Source organism: Rosa chinensis, chromosome 3 (genome assembly GCF_002994745.2).
Source record: "Rosa chinensis cultivar Old Blush chromosome 3, RchiOBHm-V2, whole genome shotgun sequence".
NCBI classification, from domain to species: Eukaryota; Viridiplantae; Streptophyta; class Magnoliopsida; order Rosales; family Rosaceae; genus Rosa; species Rosa chinensis.
Window position 1 is genome coordinate 46,419,070 of NC_037090.1, and position 11,412 is coordinate 46,430,481.

At 42.7% G+C, this 11,412-nt stretch overlaps 2 protein-coding genes across 2 annotated transcripts; one reads left to right on the top strand and one right to left on the bottom strand.

Annotated features, from left to right (window-relative positions):
• Positions 1 to 3,628: 3,628 nt before the first annotated feature.
• LOC112194652 lies at positions 3,629 to 5,996 on the bottom strand. Its single transcript, XM_024334868.1, has 3 exons — positions 5,840 to 5,996; positions 4,926 to 5,747; positions 3,629 to 4,689 (listed from the first exon to the last, which is right to left on the bottom strand). The coding sequence occupies exons 1-3, from the start codon at positions 5,994 to 5,996 to the stop codon at positions 3,629 to 3,631; spliced, it is 2,040 nt and encodes a 679-aa protein (XP_024190636.1).
• A 1,661-nt stretch (positions 5,997 to 7,657) lies between these two features.
• LOC112193301 (FT-interacting protein 7) lies at positions 7,658 to 11,291 on the top strand. The gene has a single exon (XM_024333379.2). The coding sequence runs from the start codon at positions 8,144 to 8,146 to the stop codon at positions 11,162 to 11,164; it is 3,021 nt and encodes a 1,006-aa protein (XP_024189147.1). The 5' UTR covers positions 7,658 to 8,143; the 3' UTR covers positions 11,165 to 11,291.
• The last annotated feature ends 121 nt before the right edge of the window (positions 11,292 to 11,412 follow it).

Consider the following 11,412-nt stretch of genomic DNA (forward strand, 5'->3'; position numbering starts at 1 on the left):
GCAAAACATAAAAACATTACATGGATGTAAATATGTGATTACTACACCAAACTGACTTGTTAAATGTAACAGGATCTGATAAAAGATGGACCGTGGTCTGCTAAAATTGAACTGGAAGACCTCAAGCTGGGAGATGAGGTGCAGGACATACCAAGCTTTGACAACTGGGTGAGTATCACAGCTGATCTTGTCCACTGCCTATTATTGGGGGAAAATAGATACATTATTGGTCCCCAATAATGTTTTGACACTTCTTCAGTAATAACTTAAACTGGGCCTTGCAAGTGAAAAAATGATGTTTGTGTGTTTCTTTAATACATTGGCTTGTTTTCCATGGAAATATGAGCTTTTATGGTGGTCTACTGGGGGGCAATAATATTATTACGGCCCCCCAGTAAACACATTATTGGGGACCAATAACGTACAGGTTTTGGTTATATTGTTTGCAGGTGCCCCAGGCAAGCCAAGCGGAAGAGGAACAAAATGAAAGGCTGACAGGGAATATGAAAGAACTAATCGAGGGGATGGAGGCTGCCATCGGTGAGACAAAGCCCACCAAAGAAATGGAGGCAAAGCTAGGAAGGCTTGCCAAAGCAAACGAGGAACTGAATGGCAGAACAAAGATCTATGGGCCAAGCTAAAGGTTGCCGATGAGAGGATTAAAGTTCTGGAGAATGAAAAGAGGGCAAAAAATAACCTCATCAGGGAGTTGTACATCAGGCTTGGAAAGGAGAAAGGAGAGGTCCCCCCACAACACAGACAACTTGAGATAGTTCCTTTCATGCAGAAAGTGGCCCCCCAGGATGAAGTTGAGGATGAAAATCCAAACTTTGGACCAAGCGTCGGAGAGGAAACCCATTATGCATCCAGTGTGGGAAAGTTGACGAACATGGTGACATCAACGTTTCCCATTGCAATGGAATTACCTGAACAACAAGATGAAAGCCGTTTACAACCGGAGCAACCAGAACGTGGGAATCAAGAGGAAGATGAACAGCTCGATAACATAATAAGGATGATTGCTGAGAAAGAAGTGATGGCAGTAGTTAGAAAGGAAAAACAGAAAGAAGGGACCCATGCAGAACATCAAAAACATAAGAAAACTCCCGAGATACATTCTATAGAGAAGAACGTGAAGACATACCAAAGGGCTGCCAAGAAGCCTAGAGAAGAGGAGTGGGAGTATGACACTCCTGAAGAAGCAAAAATGAGGAAGAGAGCTGCACCTAAGAAAGCTGGAATCATGCCACAGGCCCAAAGAAAAGTGGTGAACAAGATCAAGATCAAGGGTATCAACTGCTATAAGCAAACATGGAGGACACTAGACGCAGCAGTGGCAAGGCACTATTGAGACTTCTTCAACGTTGCTGTGAAAGACACGTAAGTACACAGCCTGTTTTAATATGGTACAACAATTCAGTTTCCGTATATCATACTAATTACATATGCCTTAAAATCAAATGTTTCTGTTTGAACATAATCGAGTACTGGATCAGCATCAATCTTCTACGCCGGATCACCAAGCACGACCTCAGAGTAATCATCCAAGAGGGGATGTCGAAACTGATGTAAGTCTTCCAAAAAAGGGATCCATTTAATGTATTACTAGGGACCAATAGAACGATTATTGCCCCCCAAGTAATTTGGTTATTTAGGGCAACTTGCTTTAACCATATTCACTTATATGGTTCTGATGGAAAATGAAATGACACAATTGCAGGTGATTAGTGTTCATATTGACTTGTTGAAGTCTGATGCCGCAAAGCGAAATGCGCAAGTGGGATTTCTGACTGTAGATGCTGCAGTGAGTATCCTAAACCCAGCACATTGAATTTTCAGTTAATAAAGAGTAGTAGTGTGTAAATAAGGTTAAAATGGAGGGCTTTTGGTTGGTTTACTGGGGGGCAGTAGACAGATTATTGGCCCCCAATAATCTATTGACTATATGTTATTATTTGTGGGTAATATATTATTGATGGCTGATACATTTATTTGTGTTTATAGAATGGAAATGAAATGTACTATGTTGGTCTATTGGGAGGAAATATACATATTATTGCCCCCCAGTAATATGATTGTTTGGAGTCAGTGATGGCTTATTACCCAACAGTTTTCAGTTTTTTCTTGTATTAACTTGGTTATGTTGTCTATACAACACTATGCTCTAAAGTATGAACAAAACAAAGAAAAAGATGAGGATACTAGACCGTTTGAGTGTGGTGTTGAAACTTTGTTATATGAACCATTGTGGTCAATCTTCCGTTTCAAAAAGGTCCTAGTACTAATTCACCACAGCACAAGCATGCACTACACTTTGCTAGTAGTCGACAATGAAAAAAGGAGCTTCACTCATATGAATTCAATGAGGCCAGCAATCGTTGAATTCACCAATGAGGAGAAGTACCACCTCAATGCAGCAAGAGTGGTATGTAATCACATGAACAATGCTTGTTTATGTTTATCATGAACTTGTTTACCATGCTTTTGAAGAACTAAACTTTTTAATCTGCCAAATGACAGACAAAGCACATCAGGAAGTTCATACATGCTGTGAACTTGACTAAGATGAGAATCCCGGGGGACAGCCAAGATCCAGAGGTCACACGAGAAAAATGCAAAGGCGAAGATGACAAGGAAAACCTAATTATTGTTGAAGAAGCAATGACCGAGGAGGAAAAACAAACCAGGAACTAGATTCTGCAGAACAACGTTGTGGAGATAGACTATGAACTCTATGAAGACTTTGAGTGTCCGCAACAGAACACAACATCGTAATGGACTTGATTACTAAATGCTTTGCTTCCAATCTCTTTGTTTATTGCCCCCCCCAATAACATTTAACATAAATTCATTTACTAATTTTGCAGTGTTGATTGCGGACCATTTATGCTCCATTTCATGGAATGCATAGTAAATGGCGAAGATCCTACCAAGGAAGGCAGGGACAACATGAGGAAAAGAATGCTTGAGAGGTTCATGCACCTTTTATTGGGCAGAAAGTGAGGAGCGACATTAGAGATAACATATGTAGAAATTTGGTTTCAGTATTTGAAGATTAGGGATTGTAAAGTTCTCGTACTATCCTTAATTTCAAACTATGGTGAAATGGGCTGCAATATTGAATGAAATAATATACTCTTGCTGACTTCAATTAATAGCAGGTCCTTTACAAATTAGGATGACATTACATGCAGTAATCGATTCATGCTCCATAATAGACATGTTTATTGCCCCCCAATAATATTCGTTATTTTGGTCATAATAGTCTTCGGGCAGAAGTATCTCAGTTGGTAATGAAAAGATTAAAATTGTTGGCAACATTTGACATGGGTTTCAAATCACAAGAAGGACTGTAGAACTCTGAATGGATGACATTATTGGGAGGCAATAAACAGTTTATTGCCTCCCCGGAAACCACCTGTAAGCAATAAAAGGCACTGAAACCTATTCGAAATTTATCTTCAGCTATCTAAAAGCAATTTCAATCAAACCAAAAGTAAAAAGCTGCCATCTGAAAAGAATAATGATTGTTTGAGCCTGAATATAAACAATTACTGGCCCCCAATAAACCCATTACTGCCCCCCAATAGAAAAAGTAAAACCTATCAACTCTTTATGGAAACATATACTACTGCTGAATGAGAGGTTTAGTGCAGCTCAACTTGTTATGAGTGCCCATTTTCCCACAACGGCCACAACGAATAAGCTTCTTTTCAACCTCTCCAACCGACTTGAATCGCTTCACCCTAGGCCTCCCGGGTGGCCTCTTTGCAAGGGGAGGTAATATACATTCAGTAGCAGATTCAGAAGAAGACATATCAACATTGGTTATCGGCCAGATAGGAAAACTGTAGCTCTTCTTGAACATATCAACACGAAAGTACTTATCAATATAATCATAGACATTTTCAGAGGCAGCTTGTATTGCAGCAAGGCCGTGAGGACAAGGAAAACAATTGATCTGCCATTTCACACATGAACATGAATGATTAGAAATGTTGACTACATAGGAAAAGTCAGATCGAGCCTCGTAAACTCCAGGACTAGAATAATGGACACTGAAACGATGAGATTTCTCCATCTGCACCTTCAACCTTTCCTCCATTTTGGAAGTTAGTTCTATGGTCCAACGTTGTGCCTCATCCCTCCTCTCCCCGATCTGCTCCATTTGTTTTATTCTTGTCTGGTCCAGCATACAATAGCCCGGCATCAAACGCTCAATTGCAATCCAAGAGTTAAATGATTCTGCAATCCCATTAGCCATAATTCCATATCGGCAGCTAGTGTAAAATGCACGGCACCAATTTTCCACAGGGATTTCAGCAAGAAAAGGGTCAATAATATTGGCACCACCAACTGCTCTAAGCAACCGCAAATTGAAATGGTATTCCTTCTCAGTGGAGGAATATGCAACCTTAAAAAACTTCTGCTTAACATCTTCTATCAAGACAGAAATACCTTTACCCCTATATTTACCGGCAAGGTTCGCCACCAAATGCTTGTAACAAAATAGATGTGGATTACCAGCAAATACCTTATCGAAAGCACTCAACAAACCAGTACCCCGATCACTAATAAATGTGATGACTCTTCCTTGAGGTTCAAGCAAAATCTTCAAATGCTTGAAAAAGAATGTCCAATTTGCATCTGTCTCAGAATCACAAAAACATATGGCTAGAGGGTAGAAACCTGCATAAACCAGATCACAGAACAATCAGTCTACTGGGGGCCAATAATGTTTTTATTGCAGAGCAGTAAACTATTGCAGCGTGGCATTGCACAGAAAAAATGATATCAACAACAATGAAAGAAACTAAAACAAGAAATATTAATCACACAAATGAAGAAACTATAACAAAAGCCAATATTACTGGGGGCCAGTAATAAAATTATTGGGGGAGGGGGGGGGGGGCAATAAACTATACCACTATCTTGATTTCCATTCCTTCCAGTTGCAGAAAGAATCTGACATTTGTAAATGCTTTTACCAAACGTTCCATTAACATACAACACAGGCAAACAGAATTGGAAGCCTTCAACACAACCTCCGTAAGCTACAAAAAGCCTCTGAAAACGATTAGTAGATGGGTCAACTTCCAACACAAAAGCAGAGCTCGGGTTACTCTGCAAAACAGCTTCCTTATACCAAGATAACTTGCTGAACGAGTCTGCATCGGAACCATAAATCCCTTCCTTAGCCCTATGCTTTGCTTTCAAGGCAACCTTGTAGGAAATATCAAAACCATATGTTGATTTGAACTTGCTCATAATATCCCTTGGCTTCAATGAAAGATGATAGCTAACATCAGCAGCAATGCAAGTCTTAACAATCTTGGATCCCAAAAGCTTGTGCTTTTGAGTCCTAACTACACCCTTGCAAGTGTGAATATTATTCAACTCTGTTATATAAAGGCAACCATTGGCAGATGATGAAAGAGCGCGAAGATGCCAGTCACAACCTTCGGTTCCAACATTTGCACAGACTGCATGAATACGGTCCAGATCATTTTTCAGGAATACAAACTCGAAACCAACTGCAACTGCATATTTCCTGAGCTTCTCACAGAGCTCGGCAGCACCATGAAACTTATCCCCAACATGATGAATATAAGAACTCCACTCATAAGACAAATACGTCTTGTGAACTTCAGTCCTGAATGCATCACCCAAATAATCATCTTCATCAATAACTTCCGAACAACTATCCACTGAACAAGTTCTGCTGCAACTTCCCCCAATCTTTACAACTGAAATATCGACACACTCTAACCTATGAATTCTAGCAGAGCAAAACAGCATCTGGAAATCAAGATCATTACGAAGAAAACAACTTCACAACCAGGAACTGAATACTGAAGCTCAATAACATCACTCGGCAAAAACTGGAATGTACGGAAAATGTCTTCATACAACTCAGAGTAGCTCATCCATTGATTCAAAGGAACCATATAACCTTTACCAGAGTAAAGGCACCTAGCAACCAAAGGATCAGCCATAATCCTGCGGAAAAAAAAAACAGGAGAACGAATCTATTATTAACCCTAAAACACATATTACTGCCCCCAATAAACCAATTAGTGCCCCCCCCCCCCCACTGATTTAATCAAAACTACCAAAACACATTAGAAGCAGTACCAAATTACTTTTAGTATAATGAAAAGGATAACTAGACAACAATTACAGCGACTTAATAACACATAAAAAACATTACTGCTCCATAATACACAGAATGTTGGTCCCCAATAATATAGTCAAAAATACTAAAACACTTCGGAAAATGTAATAAATTGCTATGCACCCAAATAAAAAGATCAGTAAACAACAATTATAGAGACTACATATCATTTAACACACATTATTGGCCCCTAATAGAAATATTATTGCCTCCCAATAATATAATCAGAACTACAACAACACTTCGGAAACTGCTCAAACCCAAATCCAAGCATGAGTTCACCAAAAAAAACACGAAGTTAATACAGAAATTCAAAACTAACACAATACACTCAAAAACACCTGGAAAATCAAATCAAAACTGCAAAAACAATTCAAAACCAAAACAAACATAACACGAAGCTCTGATTCAGAAAAATCAGTTTGAAAATAACACAACAATTCGTACACAAAAAAACCTAAAATCAAACATATTAGATCGGGCAAAAAGTCAAACAGATTAGATAGAGCTAAGGAAAAAAAAAAAAAAAACAAACCGCAATGGAGGAACACAAAGAGCATCTCGATCTCGCTCCATGTGAAAATCGCAGCAGATCTTCTCTCTCTAGGAATCGCAAGTCTTCTACGACCAGCTCTAAATACAAATCGCAGAGCTTCACACACTGGAACCAGGAAATCGCACAGCTTCTCTCTCCTGACTCCAGAAAGTGCACAGCTCCTCTCTCTCTCTAAAATGGTAGAGCTCCACTCTAAAAAACCAGCCACTCTAAAAAACCAGGGAGCTTCTCTCTCTATAATTCCAGCCGATCCTCTCTCTCTCTATAAAATCGGAGAGCTTCGCTCCCTAAATCACGTTTCTGTTACAATTTGAAAGCGTTTCAGTTATAAAGGGGCAAAAGGGTCAGAAATAATGGATAAAACAGGCACGTGTTGAAAAGGTTGGGTAATTGGGGTTTAAAAATGAAAATTGTTGATTAAGTGGGCAATCTCTTAGAGTGTTTGGGTAAGTAGGGTTAAATAACCCAAAAATTGGGTAAATAATCATTTCCCCTATGTTTTATGAACTAGAAAGATTGTCTTGTTCGAAGGGTCTAGACACCTTTCCAAATCAATAGAAAAATGCACTCCAAACAAACAAAAGTAAAAAATCAATAGAAAATATAAGAAGAATCAGATGAACATAGTTTTTTTTTATTTAGTGATATTTATTTGGATATTTTTAATATTTATGTCATTTTTAGTAATTATAAACCGTCACAGCACTTTTTATTCACAGTTTACCAAACACTCTGAAATTGCTTTTCATTCTCACAGCACTTTTAAATACAGTTTACCAAACACTCAGCTGCTTCTTCTCACAGCAAAATCAGAAGTGCTTCCTCTCACAGCAAATTTAAAAGTGTTTCCGCTCTCAGCACAGCAATCTCAAACTAAGCCTTTGTTTAATCTTTTCCCTGGCAATGCTGACTAAGAATCAAATTATTATGGAACACAATAACAAAGCAACGTCCATTTTTGCAGAAGGCTGCAACGTCTCTCCACTCAGAAAAAGAAAAAAGAACACATTTAAACTAAATCTGCAGAGACGCAGAGTATCTTCATCTTCACTGCAGTTGTGCTCAATTCCAAATCCATATTGAACTGCAAGTTACGACGATTAGAATCTTTGGTTGATGTAATTACCAAACTGACCTACTTAACCAAACCCGGCCACAGTGAGTGTGAGGCTGTGAGTCAGTAACTCAGCACCAGGCACGGCGCTCAGTTCTTGCCCCCACGTGGCGCTCTGTGCCTCTCCTCAGTCCTGACGTGTCCACGCTCCCCCAGTCCCTCTTTTTAAACCTCCTTCGTGGCCCCTTTTCTTTTTCAAACACAACAGTATACCACTCAAATCATCTCTCACACACACTCTCTCTGTCTCTCTCTGTAATTCTCTTCAACAATTTCAGAACCGTTGGAAGTGGCAGAAATGGCAGAAACCTCTGGTCGTAAGCTGATCGTCGAAGTCTGCAACGCCAAGAATTTAATGCCCAAAGATGGTCAAGGAACGGCGAGTGCCTATGCCATCGTAGACTTCGACGGGCAGAGACGGCGAACAAAGACCAAACAGAGAGATCTCAACCCGGAATGGGACGAAAAGCTCGAGTTTCTAGTCCATGACAATGAATCCATGGGCTCCGAGATATTAGAAATCAATATTTATAACGATAAGAAGAGTGGGAAAAGAAGCACTTTTCTTGGCAAAGTCAAGATCCCAGGCTCTACCTTTGTGAAAGCGGAGCCGGAGAACACACTCGTTTACTTCCCCTTGGAGAAACGGAGCGTGTTTTCTCAGATCAAAGGCGAGTTGGGATTGAAGGTTTACTATATCGATGAAGACCCACCAGCGGCGGCGGAAGACCAGAAACCTGCAGCGGAGGATAAGCCGCCGGAGAAGCCAAAGGAAGAGGAAAACAAGCAAGAAGCAGCTAAACCTCCAGAGGAGAAGCCGAAAGAGGAGCAGGAGAACAAACAAGAAGAGAAACCGAAAGACGAGGCTAACAAACCTGAGGACAAGCCCACGGCACCGGAAAATACCCCAAAAACAGAGGAGGCTTCTTCAGCTGTTGCGGCTCCACCGCCAGAGGTAGAGAATCCACCGATTGCTTACAGTGAGAAGCAAAATCAAGATAAAGAGATGCATGTAGAGAGGAAGGATTTGGCCATCAACGAGATGGAGCTCCAACCTTTGGCCCGGGATCGAAGTCGGAGCGCGTACGATCTTGTAGATCGGATGCCGTTTCTGTATGTGAAAGTTGTCAAAGCCAAGAGAGCAGATGGTACTAATTCATCAGCACCTATTTACGCCAAGCTTGTGATTGGAACCCATAGCATCAAAACAAAGAGCCAAAGCGACAAGGATTGGGACCAAGCGTTTGCGTTTGATAAGGAAGGGTTGAATTCGACCTCTCTGGAAGTGTCTGTGTGGGTGGAAGAGGAGATCAAGAAGGAGGGAGAAGCAGCTGCCACTCGTACGGAGTCTAGTCTCGGAATGGTGTCTTTCGATTTGCAGGAGGTGCCCAAGCGAGTCCCACCGGACAGTCCTCTTGCTCCCCAGTGGTACACTCTCGACTCAGAAAAGTCGCCGGGAAATGATGTCATGCTCGCCGTCTGGATAGGGACTCAGGCCGACGAAGCATTCCAAGAGGCCTGGCAGTCGGATTCCGGTGGGTTGTTACCCGAGACCCGGGCCAAGGTTTATTTGTCTCCGAAGCTCTGGTATTTGAGAGTAACGGTCATCCAAACCCAAGATCTCCAGCTAGGTTCGGGATCCGAGCCCAACAACAAGAAGGTTCGGAATCCGGAACTTTATGTGAAGGCTCACTTTGGGGCCCAACTTTTCAAAACAAGCAGGACTGCCGTGGGGTCCACGTTGTGTAGCTCATCCAATCCCACTTGGAACGAGGACTTGGTGTTTGTAGCAGCCGAGCCGTTTGAGCCGTACATGACTGTGACCGTTGAAGATGTGACCAATGGGCAATCGGTGGGGCACACCAAGTTACACGTGCCAAGCGTTGAGAAGAGAACAGACGATCGGGCTGAGCCCAAGTCCAGATGGTTCAATTTGGTCGGAGATGAGGCGCGTCCTTATGCGGGTAGGATACACCTGCGGGTTTGTTTGGAAGGTGGCTATCACGTGCTGGACGAGGCAGCTCACGTGACCAGCGATGTTAGAGCTGCGGCAAAGCAGCTGGCCAAACCTCCCATTGGCTCACTTGAAGTTGGTATTCGCGGCGCCACCAATCTGCTTCCGGTGAAGATCAAGAATGGCATGCGTGGGTCGACCGATACGTACGTGGTTGCCAAGTACGGGCCGAAATGGGTCCGAACCCGCACAATTCTGGATCGGTTTAATCCGCGGTGGAACGAGCAATACACATGGGATGTATACGATCCCTGCACTGTTCTCACTATCGGCGTCTTCGATAATGGAAGGTACAGGCGCGATGAAGCAGGGAAACCCGAGAAAGACATTCGGATCGGAAAGATACGGGTACGGCTATCCACTCTTGATACGAATCGGGTTTACATGAATTCGTACTCTCTTACAGTGCTGCTCCCCGGTGGGGCTAAGAAAATGGGTGAGATAGAGATAGCCGTCCGATTTTCATGCTCGTCGTGGCTGACTCTGCTACAAGCCTACAGCACCCCAATGCTTCCGAGAATGCATTACGTGCGCCCAATGGGTCCGGCCCAACAAGACATTCTGCGGCACACGGCTATGCGCATAGTGACGGCCCGGCTGGCCAGGTCGGAGCCACCGCTGGGTCAGGAAGTGGTTCAGTTCATGCTGGACTCCGACACGCACGTGTGGAGCATGAGGAGAAGCAAGGCCAACTGGTTTCGCGTGGTGGGATGTCTGTCACGCGTGGCGACACTGGCACGGTGGCTGGATGGAATTCGCACGTGGCAGCATCCGCCCACCACTGTTTTAATGCACGTGATCCTGGTGGCTGTGGTTTTGTGCCCGCATTTGATATTTCCGACACTATTCATGTACGCCTTCCTGGTCTTACTGCTGAGATGGCGGTATCGTCTAAGAGTGCCGGCCAACATGGACCCTCGGATCTCATATGTTGATGCGGTGAGCCCGGATGAGTTGGATGAGGAGCTTGATGGGTTCCCATCTACACGACCCACGGATGTAGTTCGAATCCGATACGATCGATTGCGGGCCCTTGGTGGGCGCGCTCAAACTTTGTTGGGTGACGTGGCAGCCCAAGGAGAGCGTTTGGAGGCCCTGTTCAGTTGGAGGGACCCAAGGGCAACCGGAATATTTGTTGTCTTCTGTTTGGTGGCGTCTTTGGTGTTTTACATGGTGCCATTCAAGGCCTTTGTGTTTGCGTCAGGGTTCTATTACCTGCGCCATCCTAGGTTCCGTGACGATATGCCGTCAGTTTCCACCAACTTTTTCCGGCGACTTCCATCCTTGTCTGACCAGATCATGTAGATGGTCCGGTTCATCTGTTTTCGGGGTCTGTTGGTGAAGATCCAAGTTCACTAGCTCATAAAATGTTTTTGGGTATTTCTTTTTGTATCCGGATACCTATTTGATATGAACATCATCTCTTATGTAACTTGAAATAATCCAAGTTATTTATTCATTGCTATTTATTAAAGTTGTTATTTATTCATTGCTTCATTAAGAAAAAAGTGACCGTAGTTCCGTTGAGTCTCGAGTGTGGTCGGTGGGGCGGG

Excerpts from the sequence above, each read along its gene's own strand:
- LOC112194652 (XM_024334868.1), bottom strand. The coding sequence starts at position 5,996 with ATGGCTGATCCTTTGGTTGCTAGGTGCCTTTACTCTGGTAAAGGTTAT. Across the intron at positions 5,748-5,839 it reads GCTTCAGTATTCAGTTCCTG|TTGTAAAGATTGGGGGAAGT; the intron begins GTTGTGAAGTTG and ends TCGATATTTCAG. Across the intron at positions 4,690-4,925 it reads GAATGGAAATCAAGATAGTG|GTTTCTACCCTCTAGCCATA; the intron begins GTATAGTTTATT and ends TGGTTTATGCAG.
- LOC112193301 (XM_024333379.2), top strand. The coding sequence starts at position 8,144 with ATGGCAGAAACCTCTGGTCGTAAGCTGATCGTCGAAGTCTGCAACGCC.